The sequence below is a fragment of the Streptopelia decaocto genome (genome assembly GCF_964273445.1).
Source record: "Streptopelia decaocto genome assembly, chromosome: 1".
Lineage (NCBI taxonomy): Eukaryota > Metazoa > Chordata > Aves > Columbiformes > Columbidae > Streptopelia > Streptopelia decaocto.
The window spans coordinates 78859763-78882274 of NC_138663.1; the positions used below are offsets into that span (position 1 = coordinate 78859763).

Genomic DNA, 22512 nt, shown 5'->3' on the forward strand with positions numbered 1-22512 from the left:
CAAATCTCAGTTTCAGGTAGCAAATACAATAAATTAAAAGAAAAAACCCAAATCACCTGGTCTTTGAACTCATTTTATTGTTCCCAAGCTGTTTTTCCACAGTTTGTTTTTTTATTTTTTTTTTTAATAAATCATATGTATCTTGTATCACGATATTATTACATTGCATAAAATGCATAGTATTATTCAGTAAACTGAGTACTAGCAAATAGCAAGAAACTGCTGGAAACCTAAAAAAGCTCTATTTTTATTCCAGTTTCCTTTGGATAATGCTCTCATGGTCTCTTTGACTTCAATGACAACTTTTATTGCTGTTATTGCTGTGCTGTAACAGAGCTACTTGAAGAAGAATCCCTAACCACAACATTTGATGTCTTAAGTGTTATGGGTTGAATTCACGAGATGCCCAGGGTCTGTTGCAGATTTGTACTTCCAGCAAACCACCTTCCTCTTGCCCTGTGCCACACCATTTGCGAGGGCGAGCCATGTGCAGAGCAACCCCACACCTTTCAGGTTGCCAAGTTGTGTTTCTTGCACCAGCTACTGTTAGGCTGGTAACATGGTAGAGAAGGCTGCATCGCAGCCTCCCTACTACCCCTCACACACAGAAGGAAGCCGAGGGGCAGCAGTGGCTGTTGCAACTTGAAGAGGAGGGATGGAGCTGAGGAGCAGCCATAGGAACGGCTTCTTGGCAAGGGAGCAAGCTGCACCTCCCTGGCCATAAAAAATCCCCTCACTTGAGTGGCACTGGCTTGGCAGGACAAATGGTGAGTAGTGTTTTCAGAGCTGTACATGTGGTAAAATGTTTGTCTTTTACAGTGAATATTACATGAAGGTGACCATTTTTGGGGTGGATGCTAATATACTGCTTCACTGATTATGAATTTTTGCCTGGAACCACCACTCACTGGGTAAAGTCACAGTGGAGATCTCAGTCTTCCTAAAGTCTAGTCTCCTTTTCTGGCCAGTAAGTTGTCTGAATTAAATGGTCATTATTGACAAAGTTATCTTTCCTGCTCTTTGTCCCACAGGTGCCTCTCTCCCCATTGGCTGAGAGAGTCTCATCTTGTGGAGAAGACCTTTTCCGGAGAACCCAAAGGACAGCAACGCTGAAGAAAATGGACACCATGCCCAACACCAAAGTCAGCCCCAGGTACACATACCTGAGAGAGAAATGATTGATCAGAGTCTATTTCAAAGGCAACACATGGCTAGAAGGCATCAAGGACACATTCATATTTTCACGTGGTATGGCTGAGTAAGAAAGCTCTTCAAGCAAGGCAATGACCCTGAAGGTGAGAGTTTGATTGCTCACCAAGGTCAGGCATTGTGTGGTCTGTGGCCAAGAATGCATCTCAGGCATTGACTGACCTCCCCCATCCCAATGTGCTTCAGTGAGAATAACATGAATATTTCTAGGGTAATTATTTTTGGTTGCCTCATAAACAGTATCAGTGATACGAAGACCATTTGGTGCTATTTTTGCTTTACAGGCATAATGACAGTAACAACAACAGCAACAATCACAGCATTATTCTTTATTAACAATGAATCCCGACTGAGCTTTTGTACTTTTCTTCAAATTTCAAAACAAGATGTACCCTCTCCTCATGTTTTTTCCTGAGGGTGGGGGGAAGGGCAACCTGTTCTCTCATTTTCCTTTTACATTTGTTCCGTTCTCCATTTCTGGTAAAGCCTTTCATGATTGCTGTTCAGATAATTACTCTCCTTTAGAAATAAATTGATAAAGACAACATTCTGCTTGAACCTCTAGTTAAGCCAAGCATGCTTTGTGGCAACCTTCCCTTCCTTTTTGTGGTCCAGCTCCAACATGGAGCAATAACGAGGTTTAACAGCCCTTTTACTTATTAACTTACTTATTTACTTACACACTCTTTCTCTTAGCAGAGTTGTTAAAAAATAGGGGAAGCTTTAGCATAAAATTGAGGTTTAACTGAATATTTTTTGGGATGAAAACCCAAGTGACTTCAATATTTCCACCTGATAGTGAAATAAAATACTCCACACACACACTTTGAAGAGACCAAACCAAAAGAGAATGCTAAAACCTGAGCATTATAATCAATATTGCTAGTCAGACTCATGTGGCATCAAATGTTTCATTTAAATTTTCTGACAGAAATTCTTCTACCAGTGCCAGATGTAGAGGTACATAACACAAGTGGAAGAACGAATGGAGAAGAGTGTTTACCTGAGTGCTCTGGAGTCGTAGAGTCTGCATGCTCCTCTTCCCCCACATCTTTTGCTTCCCCATTTCAGGCAAGTTGTATCTATGGCCACTCCATAATACACTGGGGCTGGAATTCCCGCTGGGTGTATTTAACAAATGAATAGATGCAAGAAGGTTACTTTCCAGGGTGACCCGTTCTGATCTAGAGACCTGTTCTTGTAGAACATTAAATAGTACCCTGAAACAGCAATGATACTTCCATAACATTTGCCGGTTTGAGAAATTGTGCCTTGTGCTGCCCAGGCACACACCGCCCTTTCCTCCCTGTGGGGAATCGGGGTGGGGAGGAAATGCAGCTCAACATCAAAAAGGCAGTGGAAGTCAGGAGAAGGAGTGCTGGCCATGGCTTGGTTTTCTTGACCTTGCATGACTCCTCTGGGATAAAAGAAAAAAAAACAAAAAGGAGATACTTCTCCTTTCTTGAGAGTGATTGGACTTGTTCAGCTGGGGGTTGGGGGTGTCCTATGTGTTGGTTGGGGCATGAGAAGTGGGAGAGGCAGTGAGGCTGGGAGCCTGCAGTGGGCTACAAGTATCCAGAGATCCTGCTATGGCAAGGGCAAACCTACGGCATTGCTTGTGGGTGTTGGAAAGGAAAAGCCTGGACTTTGTGCAACCCCTGGTTGCCGGACAGAAAATCCCAGCCTACAGGTGTGAGAAAGCAGCCAACAGCTTGTTTTGATGTCATTTCACCTGAATCATCCAGTTCACCTAAGTCTGCTCTATTTAAACACATGACTTGCTTCTTGCGAATTATTGCCTTTTCCATGAAGGCATAGAGGATTTTAGAGTTTCCAGTTCATTGATACCTCAGGGTACCCTTGATTTTAGAGAAAACTTAAAGGTGGCTCTACCACAAGGCTGCAGTGAACCCTACCCTCAGTCACATATGTACTTATATTAATCCCCTTAGAAACTAATGAAAACATGCATGAAAAAATGATCACAAATTCTGAGCCGTAGTGGTTCTATTACGCTTGTTGAATAAGGATAGATGAGAAGTAATTTTGATGTTAACTTCATAGTCCAAAGGATCACCTGTCACCTCTATGTACTTTAGCAGTGTACATTTTTATTATATCTAAGACACAGTTAAACTGTATATATACAAAGCTGCTTCCTTTTTTCAATCCTTTTCCTATTTTGTTTTTTAATCATGTAATATTAACTTGACAGTTAGACACCGTTCTTTTCAAAAGTTTCATTCCAGGATAAACTATTAGTTGGGAGTGTACTAAAACAGACCCAAGAGTACAACTGGACTTACCAAGTACTCTGATTGCCAGGGTATAGATACCAAGTGCAAATGATTTCAGGTGTGGTTTAATGCATCTAAAAATAAAATTTCAAAATGGTGTTAAATATAAATAAGTGATTGACTGTGGATAATTTGAACACAAACAGAAAGCAAGAGGAAGGAAAGAAATGTGATTTTTTTTTTCTCTGTACTGACACTGACTTTACCAGGATTACAGAAATATGAAAATAATGGGATAAAATCAGAACTGTACCTAGGAATTCTGAACATCTATATTCAATATCACTTTTTAAGAAGGTGATGGTAATACCAGCACTTAGTTGTTTCTAATGCAGGACAAGAAAATTGGTTTTGAAACCGTGCATCCTTGGATAGTCTTATTCAGTTAAACACACTTTTAAATTGTGGACCATAACCCAGGTTAGTACAAGGTATTTAGTCACTCGGTTTTCATTGTACTGTATTTAGGATGAGGATCACACCTTCTGTAAAGGTGAATCTGCCAAGCCATTCTCTGACAGAACAGATCATTTCTATTTTGTACTTTTCTGAGCTTGCAGTAGGGACCCAGCACAGACATCAGTCTTCCTAGTTCCAGATCGGCCCTGCTCCAGCTGTGGGTCATCATCCTGCCTCTTCCAGGAGGGTGAAGGTGGTGGGCAGGAGAACAAGGGCCTTTCACATCCATGCCAGCAGCAGTGTACATATGAAACCACTCAAATTAGTAGGACTCTGCTGCTGCTAACCTCACTGACCATTTAAGTGTGCTATTTCATTCAGCATGTATCAGCCTCACTATTGCAGTACTTAATTCAGCAAGAACTTGAGCACACGCTTTACTCTTAGCACATGAGTAGTCTCAGTCACATGATTAAACTGGAACATGCTTGATATGTGGGGTGAGTAACACATGGGTGTCATTATTGTAATTGATAAAACTCCTTGTTGTCACAATCATTCTATTCAATATAAAAAGAAAAAAAAATGGGCTGAAATTCAGTTGGCACTATGGATAAAAATAGCACTTTGGATGTCCAGTCTATGTGCTCTGAATCAGGATGGACTCAGCTTCTGCAGAAATTCATGTAATTGGGGACGTATTTTAAAAAATAATAAAGACATTGCAGAACTAGCTCTCTTGTTCCCCACCAGTGATGTTATATTATTTCCCCATGTAGCTGCCAGAGCAGCACTAAGAACTCATATTATAAACGATGTTCAGGTAATCTTCTTTTAATTTTGTGAAAATGGAAAAGGATGTTAAGGACATATATGGAAAACAACACAGAAGTGCCATGGTCAAGAAATTGTTGTGTGCATCCCATTTTGTAATCTGAGTGCTTTATTCTCTACTGAGAATCATGGATTATCATCATACAGTCTGTCATAGTGTGCATAGTGTGGTTTATGCAGTCACTGCCGTCTATGCAGGCATGAACGTAACATGATTTTGAGCTGGAAAAACAGTGTTTTACCTTTCTATCAGATAAATGTTGCCCAAGCACGCCTCAGCCTAGAAGTCCTTTTAACCAAATGTGAGGATATAGAATGCAAAAAGTGGAAAATAAAAACAATTATGTGTTCCATAGGACTTATATCATGCAAAACAATATCTTCTCCCTCAGATGAAAAAAAAAGTGTGAACATTTGTATTGTCTTTGCACGGAAACGAGCTGTTTGAGATCCTGAGTAAGAGCCAAATCTCTCAAGGAGATCTGAGACTTCCTTCTCACTGCCTAATCACCTGCTATTCATAGCTTGTGTTTGAACAACAGCTATCTGAATTGCGGGTTTTTTTCTCCAAAACTTCAGGGCTTTCCCAAGTTCCTTGGCAACTGTAATTAGTCTAATACCACTAAAAACACATTTCAGCAAATGACTTGGTCACCAGCTGTACGTATATGTCAGTGATTTCAGTCGTGTAACCCTTGAAGTATATGTCACTAAATCTTACAGGCATTTAGAGATTTAATTGTATTTATGCTCCATGGCAGGTGCAACGATATCTGCTCATCTAAAAACATCAGCTCACTTAAGTACCAGAATCTTATCAGAGTTGACTGCATATTGAATAATTTTTAAAACAGATAGTTTGAAAAAATACTTAATGAAGTCTGCAACTTGACCTCAGGCCTGTTTTCAAAGAGCATTTATTTTCTTTCTGGCAACAGAAGGACACTTTCAGTTCAAACAGATTTTCAGGGAAAGCCAATCAGTGATGGATTTCAGAAAAGCAAGCATGAGCTTAAAGTGGAATTGTGCCCACAGGTCATTTGCAGAGGAAAAAAAAGGGGGGAGTGGGATTTAACTTACAGAAATACGTATTATTTAGCTGCACATCAGATCTGGGTGTCTTCAATCCAGCAGAAAAACACATAACTTCTCAGTTTCAATTAAATGGCTTGCAAAGTAAAATGATTTTCAACAGAAATAAAATCTCTGGAGCAGAACCAATAACACTGTTTTGCTGATTTCGTATACCAAAATGTTTTAGTATTGTTATTGAAAATGTCTCTAAGCTTTTCTAAATAAATCCATCAAACATTAAGCCCCCTGAGAGCAAGTTCTTAGGAATGAGAAGTGCAGGGAACTGTGTGTGATACAAATTTGTAGGTGTTCAGATACGAACATCTCCTCCCAGACACTTTTGCAGCGGAGACAAGATGGAAAGCAGGAGGTTGAGCATGGCCGAGATGGTTTCAAGGCCCTGTGTGGTATCATACCTGTACATTTTCTAACGTATGTTTTATGGATAGAAAGGGGACATCATGTGAAGACAAAGGGGAGGGAAACTCCATCCCTGCATAGCCTTGTGCCCATATTTATATACCAAAAAATCCTACTGTGTCAGAAGGAACCAGAGAGGGCAATTTGGTAGAAATCCTGAAGGCTTTGCTACAAGCTCTCTACTCATGAATCATGCTCGTCTTGGTGCATGGACAGTTTCAGTGGTACATAAGCTCCAGTAAAAATTGTCTAAAATGGATTATAATATGATTGTTCTTCTTGGAGTGACTCCTTGGAGAGAGAGAGAGAGAAGTCATGTGTTTTTGCAGTACTCAACAGTAACCCTACAAGGTGGGTGGAGAAAGATGTGCAGCTTATATGGTCTAAGGCATATACCTCACTGGCATTGTTTGTAGAGGGCAGTGGAGAAGGGCCCTCAACAATTTCTGAAAGTCTCTATGTGAATATTACTTCTGTTTCAAGGACTGTGCTGGAACCACAGCTGAAGCTACATTTCTTTATTTAGGGGTTTCTATACAGCCCTTGCTCCGTCAGTTCTAGTACTGGCTTTTTCCATGTGTTATAAAGAGACTGGCAATGAGACGGCCTGTTCCAGAGAATTTCATTCAAAAACAAAGAGAATTTTGGGGTAAGAAAACACAACAGTAATAAAGATTAGTTTAACTGCAGTTACTGTTGTTTTGTTTGAGAAGTAAAATGTACCCATCTGGAAATAATTTGGAAATAGGAACTGAGAAAGAAAGCTTTCCAAAACAGAGCAGAGGAGCATTTTGAATCCAAAAATTGCAAGAAGCTGACAAAAATCCAGATTAATCCCTGCAAGTGTTATATTGCTTTTGCACTTTCTAAAATTAGCTTAAAAGATTACACTTGGTGGTGGACGAACAGTTCCAGTAGTTGAATACGTATTGGAACAATCCCTTGGGACAAGCATTTAATAAACGCATGATTATTATGAAAGAAAAAAAACCCTCATGCTGAATCTATCTTTGTTTTGAAGAGAGAAATCTGGGCTCAAACAATTATATGGAATAATAAAATGGACTACACGAGAAGAGTTGAGGGTATATAGAGGATTCGGGTTAGATCACCTCTGTGTAGCTGTGCATCTGTATCCACAGCAAATGAGGAAAACTGGCTACCTATAAGCATACATGTGCACACAATGGCATATGCAGAGCTAATTTCCATTTCATGGAGGTCATTTAACACCATTCTGGTAATGTAAAAGACATTCAGGGAAGTGGAACTTGTTATAAATGATAACCAGTTCTCCTGTATTTTGGATGTTTAAAACCAGAAAGGTATTGCTGGTAGAGATAATTATAAGCATATTGTTGCTTCAAAGGTAGAAAACTCGTTGTCAAATTGTGAGGATGCCTTTCAATAGTAAAAATATATATATATATATATATTTATTTTAAAAGCCACTTTGTGTAGCTGAAAATATTTCACAATACTAGAGGGGGAGGGAGACCCAGTTACACATGTCAAAACACCCTGAAAAATATTGGCAATGCTAATAGAAATTGCTTCTTACCTTAGAAGCAGTATGTATCCAGGTGTGCCACCTACTGACAAAGTATATGAAGTGATAACTGATATTACTAGAAAATACAGAAACATTTTTGGACACTCATTTCCTTTTTGACATGGTCCCACCACAGCTGAGGAGCTTCGTGAAGGAGATTCCAAGGTTCCTACACAGCTGCAGTTAAAAAATACCTGGAAGACAGCAGGCAAAAGTGTATGATAACCTGAACTGCTGAGAGTGGATGTTCAGGAATTGCACATCATGCTTTTCCAGGCAGAGAAAAGTTTAAATCCAACTGGAAAAGTTTTTTTTCAAAAGGAAAAGTCTTGTTCATTAGAGGAGAAATTTATAAAGAAGCATCTACTGTTGATGAATGTATTTAGTGGGTTTTTTAAAACAGTTTTGGTAGCCAACAGCTAGAAAAGAAAACAACCCTCCTATATTCTCTGCTTGGGATTTCTGCTGGAAAGAGCAATTGAGAGTTTTAAATGTGGGTGGCCAATCACTAAAAAAAAACCCAAGGAGCTTAGGCCTGGAGAGGACCTGCCTTCCTCAATTTTAATCCCCTCGCTCTGACAGAACTGTTCTTATAAGAAAAACTACCACATCACATTTGGAAATGAAAGCTTGTCTTACGGTGTTTTGCCCACTGCCATTGAACGCCTGGCAGCCGGCAAGACAAGCAGAAATGTAGGTAACTCCATTTTCCCCGCAGATGGGGTCCCAGTCGTTCTTGGAACAAGCGCAGCCTGAGTTGCACTCTGAAAACAGGGCCTGCTCATAATCAGTTGTCCATTTAGTTCTGCAGAAAAAGAGAAATTGCAATGATGTTTTCTAGCATACGTGGAATAAATCATTATCAAATCATGGGTTATGCTCTGCCAGGCACACCTGATCAGCCCTGCTATCTGAAGTCCATTAAGGTGTTGCCTCTTCACAGCCATGCAGCAGTGTAAATTATTTTTACTCTGTTATCAAAAGCTTTTCACAATATCACACCACCTACTGTGAGATAGTAGCTACTTTATTAAGGGGGACAGCTAAAAATGTGTATTCATGCATTTTCTCAGATTTTCTAAGATTTTAGTTATCTGAGACTTGATGCAATTTTAACAAAACCAGATATAACAGTTTGATTACTCTGATGGGAAAGAGGGGACTGAGCTATTCATGGGAAATGGCCACTGTAGAAGTTAGTAAGGAAATGATCAGAATGGGATTCATCCAAACGGAGGGTCTGATACCTTGCATGACAGCTATCTGCTAGCTGTAGCCATCTGCTGAAGTCACCAGGGGAGCAGCTCCTGGGGCTGCTGTGGAGTCAGTGCTGGAAACTCCTACTAAAAAGTGAGCTTTACAGAGTAATAGCATGGGCAAAAGTGTCCACAAAGTCCTAGCCTCTGGTGTACCTCACAGTTAATGTAATGGCTAACTCATGGTTAAACCATTAATCCTTAAGTTTTGGGTTCAGAAGCTATTAAATGCCATGAGTTTTTCAGCAGCGCACAGAGTCAAGGAAGAATTAATTGAATCTCACCCCCCCTACTGAGCTCCTCATATTTCCAGAAATCTCTAGGCTCAAAGGATGGGTCCCATGGCAAAGATAATTAGAAAGTAATCAGAAAAAATAATCTGCACTTGTGGCATAAACCCTTCTGGGCTGAAGGCAACAATCATGAATGGGTTCTGACACAATGCCTGCTGGAATAGATGGAGCGGTTTCCACCACTTTGAATCAAATTTCTGGGAAGCATATTTAGGTCAGTCATTCTCTTTTCAACAATGTATACTTTGTGGAATGAAATGAGGAAGAAGTTGGGTTTGCAACAGCACTTTATACTGAAGCGTGCCCTTCCCAGCATACCCATGGTACGACACGGTCAGTCCGGCCACATCCGAATTCTCACAGCCCATCGCAAATAATGAGAGAAGCAGAAGGTAACCAAAGAAAGATGAGCCCAGGGAGAGTTTTGCAGCCCCTAAAACACTGATTCTGAATTTTTTCATGATCAGTCCCCCAGACAATATGCCAAAGGCAACAGCAGGAATGTTGATAAGACCTGAAATCAAACAGAAAAAACTGTATTAATGAAAACTCCAGATCAATGTACTGTTTTCCTCAGCCAGAAAAACAACAGCAGCAATAACATGAAGCAACAAAATATGAAAGATCTTCAGTGAGGACATTTTATTTGTCTGGACTTCGATTGTTCCTAAAAAGGTGCTGGGACTGCTTTTAAAAACTTTCTCCTAGGGAAATATTTCTTTGCTAGTCCTTTGACAGAGAGATTTTATATATAAGGTTTAGATAATTAATGGCTTCAGGCAATCAAGTGGAAGAGCATTGAAGGAAACAAGAAAAACTGGGTGACCATTAATCCTTACCTGGACAGCTTTGCTCAAAGCAGTGTCCATATTGACCGACATGGACAACAAGATCAAAAACCCCCTCTTGTTCAGTATGTGCAGAAAAGATGTAAACAGAAATCACCGTGACCGATACTGCACAGTCAAGCAAGGTGCCCTTTCCTGGTTTCATTGTTACTGAAAATTATTTTCCCAGCTTTACCAGCCAGTCCCAGCACATTAAATACTCCCCTTGCACAGGGCTGTGTATGAGGTTTGCAGCTTTTAATTCATGCTGACACCAAGCGGTGCTGAGGTGAGTGAGCACACAAAACCCAAGCAAGTACCAACACATACGTGCATTCATATGGCAGATGATGTTTCAGAAGTCTGTTCAGGGGACTGGAGGTATTATAATATGATTTCAAATGACTTGGAATAAATCACCAATTTACAACATTAAAGTCTAATCTGCCTACTAGGAGATGTACTGGGATCTCTTACATTTCTGACTCAAGTCAGTGTTTGATCTACCTGTACACAAGGAAAAAAATCAGTGCTTAGAAGAGATGCTAGTAGCTATGTCTGATTTTAGGAAATGCCTTATTTTATATAACAAACCCAGGAGTCGTGTCTAGGCTGAGTACATGAGCCCAGTTCAGTTACTGACAAGGTTCAGGAAGCTTCACTGGGGCAGCATTTTTCACTCTGCACATACATGAAAGTTTTATTTCAGGGGATTTAGAAGCAGCATCCAAAATGTGGCATATGTAAATTAAGAGTCACTATACAACAGGTTTTCCTGTTCTCTTTTGCTTATAGGAGGGGACTGGGATTGGAACTGGGAGTCATGTGATGCACCATAGAGGGCTCACGCTCTGCCTGCCCATTCCTATACACCCCTTTTGTTCGTGACAATATAAGTCCATTGCTTGATACTGGCATCATGGTGAGGGAAGTGGGAGAAGGGAAGCAAAGTGTGTATATTTATGGAAAATCATACATACACAGCAGGAGCTTTTTTACTTTCTTGCTTATCCCTTGGGTTGCAACTGCTGAAAAATACCCTCTCATGACCTGCAGCTGATTTTTTTTAGAGTGCTTCAGATTGCTCTGACAATCTGGATATCTGTCAGAGAGATTGTGTTAGAAATTGCTTTGTTTTTACACACACACACACACACAGAAAAAAAAAAAGAAAAAAGAAATTGAGGTAGGGAAATTAAAATAGACCCTCTTAGTTCTTATTGCAGGGATGACCACTCAGCCAGCATCCTTCCGTAGCCCAGGAATCACACATTCTCTGTTGCATATTGTCCCTGTGCTTTGTGAAATCAGATGGATCTTAAGCCTCACTCAGTTTGCACATACCTGAAAGCTTAGCTCCAGAAAATCTTTAAATACAATTAGAAGTACTGTACTGAATGTAGCGATTGTTTCCTGGACTTTCTCTGGCCATTGACTAGACTAGAAGATTTCTCCTTACTTGGAGGGGTTTCATGCCAGGAAATTCCAGCTTCTATCTTTAAGGAATTAACATAGCACAAAGGATCAATACAGCTTTTCAGCATATATATATACCTCTGTTGCTGTGCAACAAATGCTGCTCTGGAACAGGCAGTTCCCTCTGTATTGGATAGATATGTCTCTTTGCTGCGTAATGCTATTGAGTCCCAGCACCTCAGGAGCTGAACCCAAACCTGCATGCAGGTTCAGCAACTGGGCAGTGAAGTTCACTATCCTGAAGACATCTCCAAAAATAGCCACCTCCGTACCCAAAGGTAGAAACCATGTCTCTCTCTTGTGCTGTACAGGAGGACTTGGGAGACTAACTTCATCACAGAGAAAGGCTCTCAGGTAAGGTTAGGGCAGAAATACCTGTTATTCCTCCACCAGTGTTGCACTGAGATGGTGTTAAGTTTTTAGCACATTCATGTTGTGATCACTGGTATAACTTTGACTTCCTTTTATTTAACACCAAATTCCTCAGAAAGTAAGAAATCACTGACAATATCACAGCTACTTTATGATCAGCCCTTTAGCACTCACCGAATTGATCATCATTTTGTTGAAATGGGAAGTCAGCAAGGGAACAGATCTGTCTCATGACAAATTTTTGTAAAGTATTTAAAAATTAATTATCTTTTCAATTATTCTCCTGTGGTGTACATACATTATTTTTCAAATTTCTGGTAAAATAAGGGAAATAAGGTATGAAATAATGTAATCTTTCATAGTTATTCTAGCGTAGATAAACTCAGAGCTAACTAGCGCTAAAGCAGGACTTAAATAACTTACCTTCTGTGAACTACTACTTAGGGCCAAACAAGGAAGGAGAAGAAACAAAAGTATCCTAAAATTCCAATTTTCTGTAGATGTATATATATGCCACTCCTAGAATGTCCATTTTTAAGAGATCAAGAAGCAGATATAACTTTACCTATAACAAAATTAGTTTTTGAAGAAGTTTGCCCATACTGTTGTTCAATATACTTTGGCTTATATGTCACCATGCCAATTAAAGAATTGAACTGAATGATACTTGCACACAAATACAAAATGTAAACTGGATTCCCAAAGAGGTTCTTCAGTGATGGCAAGAAGTCTGTAAGACAAAATGACAGAAATGACAACCAGGCTAGAGAGACAGTAACTGCTGTGAATAATGCTTTGCAACGTGTTTGCACCTTCCAAAGAAGGACTGCAGAACATTTCAGAAGGAATCCATGAAGTTCCATGATGCTCCTAAGAGCTCTCCCATTTCTGTATGGGGGATCAGTGGGTCAAAATACTAAGCATTAATATCCCAGAAAAGATCTTTTGGTTTAAATATCTTCTTTCGATCATAAACCAGGACTGATTTGGTTTCTATGTGTCCTAAACAGCCACAGCATCTTTTTGCTTAATTTTTTGGGCATAGGGTGTTCAGCACAGCTGACAGTAAGCACAGATATATTGAATTACAGATTCAAGTAGTGAGGAAAATTATTTTCACAAAGTAGGGCCAAGGAAATGCAATTGTGCAAAACAGCTCATGTCTAAATCCACTTAGCCTCCTAAAATACTGTATCTAGTCTGTGCCCATCCTTACACTGATCAGATTTTGCATGTTTTTCTAAAAAATCACCTCAAAGAAAAAGGTTTTGCAAAAACTGAGATTTTTTTATCCCCATTTCTGCAACAATCACTATCTGTGAATTAAAAATTTTTGCAGTTTCATGGTATTTGCTGGGCCACTAGCGTAATTTTACAAATCTCAGCTGGAGAAGTTCTGCGTGCAGATCCAGGGAACTACGAAGAGACCCTTTTTGTGTGTACTAGTTAGGTGGAGAGTGACGCCTGAGGGAAAACAGCAATTCTGAGGCCACTGAAATATGGTCTGAGAAGGTATAAGCTTTTAAGGTATAAAAGCTGCTAAGAGAAAGACTCAGGAAGGAACTCTAGTGACTTGCCTTTTGCCATCTCGGCCATCTTCACTTGTTGTTGATAAGAGCTGTGTTGGTCCTTGTTATCCTCAGTGATGAACTTTGACTGCTCGGAAGAGGTACTGGAGTCCTTTCTGCTCTCTGGTTTTGGGAGGTGCCTTGGCAGGAACCAGAATGGGATGCCAGCCAGAACACTAATCACACCTGCGATTAAGTAACCCAGCCACCAGGCTCCCACCCACTGCACATCCTTGTGAGTTATCGTTACACTGTCTGGAGAAAGTAAAAAAAAAAAAAAAAAAGGAGAAAGAAACAAATGGTTTTGGGGAATGTTTGCTGATAACAAGAGAGGTGATTTGGTAGGGACTTTCTCCAGGGGAATCCACCCCTGCCCTTGCCAGGTTTGGCTGTGCCTTGTGTTTCCTTGCCAGGTTTGGCTGTGCCTTGTGTTTCTCTCTCAGTGTTGCAGGAACAATTGTGGGGCGGCAATATGGACTTGCTGATTCCTGTGACACAGCAGCAGCTTTCCCACTGACACCATGGGGTACCCAACCTTGCCACTCGCATGTCCCCAGAGAGGCTGCAAGGACCAGGACATGGGGTAGTGCAGGTGACCAGGCTCTTGCTGCTAGCTGGGTTGTTCCACTCAAAAGAGCCAGGGAAAAAGGGTTGGAAGGTGTTTTCTTGAGAGGAAGGGGATCAGGAGCCCTTGTACCCAATGCAAGACCTCTTTTCCAGGCAACAACAGTGTACTATGGAGTGCACACACACATCTCTTGGCAGGATCCTGAGCTTCAGTTCTGCCTCCTTGGGGTGCCTGCTGCTCCCTGCCAAGCCTCCTCACCAGGGCATCTCCTGGGGGTCACCAGCTGCAGATCTGCTGAGGCTGAGCAAGAGTCAGGCTTCCTACTTCCTCCATATCTATCCTTCCTGCTAGACTTTTCTGCATGGCACACTGCACTGTTCTCATCCTTTTATAAAATGTCCTTTCTACCCCACCAGCCCATTATGCCTAGAAGATAACTAGACAGCTTTTGGTCTAGAATAGGTATGTTGGAGCCTGGCTGAATTTTTTTTAAACCTGAGTTTTCTGACTTACCCAGATCTACAAAGCCAATGTCAACATAAAGTTTGGCACACAGGGATCCTAGAAGAAAGCCAAATATTGGCCCTATGATTGCAACTGTCTGTACGCAGCCTGCAATAGAAAACAGGGCACTGTTATGCTTCTGAGTTAAAAAGAGTGCTGGTTCTTGCTGTACCTAACAAAGCATGACCTGTGATGGGTAACTAGTGATGCAGTCTTAAAATATGGAACCAACATTTGCTCTCTGGCACATTAATTACAAAGGTCAGAACATTTTCAAAAAGAAGAAAGCCAAAAATAAAATTTCCCCCACTGCACTGGCACTTTGAGATTTTTGGTATCATCCAATTAAAGCATGAAATTGAGCCCAATGTAAAAGAAGTCAGGGGACTTAATGTCCTGAACTCCATAGTAACACCAATCTACAATTGCTAGCAACTCTTTAGCTGACTAGATTAAAGTAACTGGAAAGCAAGTGTCAATTATTTAAGTTAATTGATTACTTTAAGTGGTACTGGGCCCTGAATAGGCTGAAAAATCGCCTTGGTTTGGTATCCAGTATTAATAGGTTTCAATATACCCTCAGCCAAACTTCTGAGTATTTTGAGTTTTCAAAATTGATCTGAAAATCTGGGAGCATGAGGTTTTGCCTTTTGCCACACTGGAATCTTGCCAAGACAAGATGCTGATGGGGAAGGACTTTTTGGTAATATTTCAGGTGAATGTGCAGAGATCTTCAGGCAATGAACACAATAAGAAAACAGTGACAACTTTTCATAGCCTCAGCATTATTGTTTATAATTCCACCTGAGTCCAGAGGGAAAGTTTTGAGTGCCTGCTGAAATTCTATTCTAAGTGCTTAAAATAGCACATGTTTTTAATCACTTTCCAGAGAACTGAATGTGCACAGAGGCTCAGCAGTCCACATCAGGAAGAATGAGGAAAATTTGGGTAACAGCAGGAATCTAAGGCCAAATTTTTTCCTCAAATTAAGATAATGGAACTGTGCTGGTATAATTAAAAGGGAACTAGGTCTCTTGAGTGTACCTGACTGTTAAATAAACTTTAATATTAGAAATTATGCAAACAAAACAATCAGGGCACTTAAATTCAATAACACTCATTCCATTATTCAGAAAGACTCTGTTTCCTCTGGAGAAAAATCTATTAGGAAAAAATAATCATTATTTATTTTACCAATGTATAAGGCAGCATTCTCTTCAATGGCATGATCATCAATGTATGTAATTCCCAAAGGCTGGATAGGAGTTTCACCTATTCCACGCAAAAGATTTCCCAGTAAAACATAGATCCACATGGAAGAGCCTGCTTCTTTTTCACATCCTGGGTACATCATAAGAGAGACAATAATGATGTGGGTTTTACTACATTTTGACACTGAATGCACATGACTTCTAAAATGTTTCTGATGTTGGAAAATCAGTATGAAAACTGTGAAAAACATTTTGTGATATGTGGAAATGGCAATTTTAACCAAATCAGCTTGAGGTGGACACATGTTTAGCATGAACTGCTTCAGCCAAAGGTATTAGAAGTTGGCCAGTTTTACACATTTGTCACCTCATCCTATTTTAGAAACATTTTTCACTTCCTTCTAACCAAAATTGGGATTTTGTAATGGAAAGATTTGGGAAACAATGACAATAGTGAGCACTACCGGCCACATATGCAAGCACACATGTGATTTGTGACAGATGGGGTTTGATTTGTTCACTTAGACCTTGTTCATGGCCAGGCATCAAGGAGGAAGACTTGGGAAGCTCAACACACCCAAGGAGGAGACACCTTTCTGGTATGTGCTTTGGGGTCAGCGGGCAGGGAGGGAAACAAGAAGGGGAGATCTGCAGGCTGGGAGACCCAAGCGGCTATTTCCAGTGGGATGAGGATCCAAACAACATTTCCTGACAGAGGGAAGACCATGACATTCCAAGGTCCCCGTGAGAGTTTGCCTGGTGTTCCTGCAAGCCACGAAGGTGCAGAAAGTTGCTGGAGGAGACAGTAAGGCTGGAGGAAAGGCTGCAGCCTGAAAACAAACATATTGGCTGTGGGCAGTGGCAGTTATTTATTTATTTTTAATAAATTTGCCTCAGCCGGTAAATCTAGCTTTTCTGTGGGAAAGATTCCTATTTACTACTTTTTTGCATTCTAATAAATTATTGCATGAGAGTTTGGGAGCCTTTTGATGTATTGCAGTGTGTTTATTACAATATTTAATAGAGATAGTTCTCACCTGCATTTATTTTTTCTTGAGATTTTTCCCAGACTGAGGTTGGAGTTTGGTTTTTATCTTGCAGACATGGAGAGATGTTAACAGTCGAATTGATTGTGGAATGGAATCTTTCATAGCGATATCTGTTTATAAACAAAAAGTTGCTTTTTACTTTTCAAGCTTATAAGAAAAAAGCAAATAGATCTGTTGCTGCCATGGAAGATAGGCCCATAGCACTTAAATGCAAATTTCATCAGCAATCAGTGTTGCCAGTGATGATTTACTGTGCATAGATGGAACTTGGTTTACATTGCGATAGTACATGAAAAGGGTCCCTTTGGTTCTCTTTGTGTCGCAGCAATGTATTTCAGATTAACAGGGGCTTTGTTGTGATGCCTGAATCTGTACATAGAGAGTATCAGACAATGGGTGTATAGGCTGGCTGGTGTTTGTTACTCAGATTGTCTTCCTGAGTTTAGTCATCAATCACTGAAGCAGCTTCAACAATTGTTAAACCATGTAAAAATGTGGCTGACCAAGATCACAGACTAATAAAACGATAAGTTGATTACAACTGAGACTAGCATATATGTTACATTATTTGCTCTACATTAGTAAGTCCTTTCGCAAAAAATATTGAATTGAGTAACCATGTCCACATGTGCCTATTCCTATGGGCATCTTCACAATCAATGCCTAAATATTTTAGTGAGCTAAAATTCATTGTGTATAGCCCAGTTGGAATATACCAACCACTTCACACTTACCGTCCCATGAAGAACTGGGGCATTGCAATTAGGAATGTTCCAGCTGACATAATTAAGCAGCCTGTTCCAATTATTCTTGGCCTGTGAAGCTTCGCTCCAAAGTAGCTTACCAGAATTATGATTAGGAGGTTCCCTTTGAGAGTACAAAAGGAAAACTGAGTTTTAAGGTTTGTTGATAAGAGATTACCTAAGATAACGGTTTCTAGTGTGTGGCATAGGCAACAATTTAAGGGGAGAGGGCTGATTGCATGGGGTTGGTGTTTTGCTCTCTTTCTGGGCATTCTTACAGGAGTGCAATGCCTTCTGTGATGAGAAAACCATAAACTTTAGATGAGCAGCTGGAAAAGAGCAGAATGACTGTGCCAGTTGAAGAGAACAAATAACCAGGAAAGCAGGAAAAGAGGAGTCAAACAGAGCTTTATACACTTAGGCTAAGATTTCATTCCCAAGAATACCACAGTCAATGGAACACCCATGAGATAAATTCAGTGATCTGAAATCACAAGAGACAATGTCACACTGGAAACCTTAGAAAAGAGGGAAGGGGATGGACTGGAAAATGAACATAGATTACAGTTAGAAGTTTGTACTCTTGCAGCTTAAGGAATCACAAAGGGTGAACACTTGTAGGGAAGGTGGATTGCTGACAAAAGGAGAGAGAAAGCAGAAATCTCTGCAGGTAAGCTCTCATTCAACTGTCAAAATTTCTATTAGTATTTATTAGCCAGCTTATTCAGTCACAACATATTTAGGTCTATGTTGAATTCCTTGTATTAGCAACTCTATCCTATCCAATGCAGTCATACCAACAGTCATGTTGATTTTTAATAGATGAATCTTGCTCAGTTTTTAATCTTGCTCAGTTTTTAATCTTGCTCAGCTTTAATGTTTAAAGGAAATTCATACAATAGTTTTTCACAACAAATTGCGTCACTTTTTTTTTTTTCTGAAAGAAAAAGGTTTCTACAGCACATACCAATTTCAAAACTGCCATCAATAACACCAACCAAAGAGGAAGGGATATCAAATCTTCTTTCTATTTGTGTAATAGTACTTTTTAGATAACTTCCTGACAGTGCTTTAGCAAAATAAACGAAAGACAATGCGCCAAGAAATATCTGTGAAAGAAATGGACAGTGATTAAAACCAAGCAGTACAGAAAGCTTTTTAAATTATTTTTAAACAGTTTTTACATTCCAGACTCTTTCTTTCCCAAATAACTGTGTCAATTTTTTTCCCACTTTTATGAAACATGCTAGATTGCCAATTTATCAATTTCTTACAAGCAATAATGATATAAACTGAACTTGCTATCAACCACTGCTAGCTTCAGGTATTTGCCAAAGTTACTGATGTTTTGAAGGACAGAGACATGCATCACCCTCCTGATATCTCTAAGGAGGGGGTATCTTACAACAATAACTATAAGAGTAAACGTAAAGTGTGGCTTGGCAGAGAGCTGTGTTGCTGTTTGGGCATTATTTAACGTAAGCTTTTGCAATCAGATGGAATTTTGAGCCCTGCTCTGGCAAGCTGTTCCCACTGAAGTCCAGGGTGGCCAGGAGCAAGTTGTCTCTGCCACCTGTGACGTGGCCCCATGATTTGAACAGTGACTTCCCAGGCAATTCTCTTCTAGGCTCATCCTTTCCCCACCAGATCTTTTGTCTGCTCTACTACAGAGATTTTTCTTTTGAGTGCATGCTGCATTTTGCTGAGGGAGAACCTTCTTGCATTTTTCTATTTTGTAGAGGCAGTTGTTTTCTCTTAGTTATTGCTATGTATGTTTTAGTGTGTTAGTCTGAATCAGGAGTGGGCTTTGGAAATTAAAGTCCTACACCCTTCACTGTGCTCTGGTGCATACAGCAAATGTGCAGACCGAATCCCTTTTATACAAAATTAAACTGAAATATGTACTCCAAAAGGCACTACATTCACTTCAACAGCTAATGGCTCTTCAGTCTCTGGAACAAGTCTGGAGCTGGTTCAAAGTAACTCCCCACCTTGAAATGAACACAGAGGGAGTGCAGGGTCCTTAGTATCAACTGCTTCACTCCTGCAGAGTTATTGCATATATTTGCCTTCAGTAAAGGCAGCCTTACAAAGTTTGAAAGCTCCAGGCACCATGCGATTGGTCATGGAAAGCACAACATTGCTTTCTAACTCCAGATACAGGTTGTGTTGACTGAATATATAGGGGTGCTCTTTGTAAAAGGTGTTTTTAAAAAAAAGCCAAACCTTAAACCAGAAATTAAAAGACAAAGTAATGTTTCATATAAAGAGAGGTCTAGACCCTTGTCCTAGACCTTAGGCCTGCTCTCTGAGCAATCACGCTTTCAGTAAGCAGGTGCTCTGCAGCAATGTACTCACCTCCAGTGCAACAGTCCTTACAACATCTCATTTGACAAGGCACATTGGTAATAACACTGGCATCACTGTTGAATGCAAATTCTCATGTTAAGGTTCAAATACATGTTTGTGTCACATTCAACACACTTCATTTTATCCAGTGCTGGTTCTTCTTCCTTTGGAAACACTTGTGGGTAAATAAACAGTATTTGGCTATTTCCCACAGTGAGGGCTCTAAAAAAGCTTTCTAGTAAAAAGATCACCATAGTATTTTACATTTTCTGTATGTTTATGCCTTTGGATTTTACATAGCAATATGAAAGCAAACAATTTTTTTTTTTCACAGGAAAATCATACAGGTCAAACTAGAACTTCAAAAGTCTCTGTCTCTCTTTGGCACAAGTTTTTCTATTGGGTTTGCAACTGTCCCAGGAGAGAAACGGAGACCATGTGCAGTGGTAGAAAAACACTCCTGTTTTAGACCTGGGACAGAAAGGTACACATGATTTTACGTTCTCCTGTGGTTTGTCAATGACTGTAAGTAAAAATTTCACCCCATCTTTCTGGTTAATAAAGGCAATCTTAACACATGAGAAGGCTGATAGGTGGTATAAACAACCTGTTGAATCTACAAATTGTTTTGGTGACATGTGTAGGCAAATACAGATCTGAAACAGACTGTTTGTGACTTAAGAAAAACAATAATTTCATACTGACTCATCAAGACATAATCAGAACTAAAAAAGAGTTCACCAAAAAAGAGGTTTTCTTAGTCTCTACCGGAATAGGTTAATCATATCTGTTTGGATTTCCAGAAGCCAGAAATTTTTTTAAGAGAAAGAAACTGAGCTGAAATATTATTGCTTTTCCATTTTCGGAGCTAACAAGTTGATTCCTGACTGGCTAATCTGTGCTGGAAGTTTTATTCAATGAGGGACTTGGTTTACCGTTGCAGTAAATGAAAGAACAATTATAGAATTATTTTTATGCTATGAATTTAATTAATGCAATTCATCTTCTGTTTCAAAAGAGGACTCCATTTCTGGGCCTTTAAAAGATCAGACAAAGTCAAAGTGAATATTCAGGAATCAAAATATTTTATAGTAGTCATCAGACTCAATCCCACAACATCTTAACTGCTTTGCATAATTATGGACTTCAGGTCAACTGTTGCTGAAGTCATTGACTGCACTGGGAGCTGGACTAGTATGTGGAAGTAGATATATGTGTGTATGTGTGTGGGAGGAAAAACAACAGAAATATGTGCAAGATGAAATGAACTGGGTAAGGCCAAAGATTAATTTTCTATATAACTCAGATGATAATCTCATCTCACCATTATATGGTGACTTATTGAGACCTCATCCATGAGAGTGTCAGCGTTTTCCAGCCTGGCTTTGGAAAGCAGGTAGAGACAGTAGGCAAAGCATCATGCTGCATCCTATACTGTGGTGTCCCATCAAGGGAGGAATGCTTCTCCAAGGTGCAGTGGTCCTACCAGCAGGTAGGTACAGCTACAAGATGAGGCTTAATGCTGGGAGCTTCCATTACCTCGAGGAGGTACTTCTCATCAGTGAGAGAAACACAGATACAGTGGTGATATTTCTACAGTTTCATTTCAAAGTAACTTCATGCAGTGCTCTCTCAAATCAGGAATATTGCAACAATACTTTAATAAAATGGCACTCAAAATACATGGACCATAATTCAAATATTTTTCAGAGCCCAGAAGACTACCATGGCTACAATCTTACAAAAGCAATCTGTACTAACAGCTGCCTGTGCTAAGTGTCTGCTGATACTCCGTTCTTAACTTCGGGAAAATAGGGTCATACAATAACAAGGATATAGTGACCTTTCAGGCTGACCCTTGAAGACACGCAAGCCTAAACCAACATGTTACATTTGAACATTGGCAAACATTAGGCAAATACAGATCTGAATCAGACTTTTTTGTGACTTAGAAATACTTTTTAAAATTTCATACTGACTCATCAAGACATAATCAGAAGCAAAAAAGGGTTAGTTCACAAAAAAATATAAGAGGTTTTTAAAGTCTCTACTGGAATATTCAAAACCACTTACTCTACCTTTATACCTCCACAACATGACTGTTTTTCCTTGGAAGCAGAAGATTCAGATTTGAATGAAGATCGGTCAACAGGGAGGATCGTGTTGTTTGAGAAAAACTGAGCATTTTCTTTTGATGAAATCTCCATGATGATATCACCTACTTCTAAACAGAAAACATGGAGAACATTTTAAAAGGGCATCGTATTAGCTCAGCCTCAAAAGCTCATCGCGTGACAGAAACACCCCTGTACTGTTTTCCCTACAACAGCAATTATCAAACTGGATAACAGAATCTGACCAGTGCACTGGATGTTTAATTATGGAAATTTGCTATGCACTTGCCTATAATAACGAAGATTAAATCATACTCAGAGGACAGTCTTCATCTTCATTCTCCAACTATCACTGATGTGATTTCATTAAACATTTGACCGAGCATTACCGGCAGAC

The 22512-nt window shown here is 39.8% G+C and overlaps 1 protein-coding gene across 1 annotated transcript; it reads right to left on the reverse strand.

Annotated features, from left to right (window-relative positions):
- Window positions 1-940: 940 nt before the first annotated feature.
- On the reverse strand, window positions 941-22223 carry LOC309445196 (solute carrier organic anion transporter family member 1C1-like; the record flags this gene model as incomplete). Its single annotated transcript, XM_082063725.1, has 14 exons — window positions 22080-22223; window positions 18620-18761; window positions 17644-17776; window positions 16898-17019; window positions 15844-15990; window positions 14659-14757; window positions 13587-13832; window positions 12575-12739; window positions 9653-9848; window positions 8425-8590; window positions 7795-7979; window positions 3516-3580; window positions 2213-2330; window positions 941-1163 (listed from the first exon to the last, which is right to left on the reverse strand). The coding sequence occupies exons 1-14, from the start codon at window positions 22206-22208 to the stop codon at window positions 941-943; spliced, it is 2136 nt and encodes a 711-aa protein (XP_081919851.1). The 5' UTR covers window positions 22209-22223.
- Window positions 22224-22512: the final 289 nt, after the last annotated feature.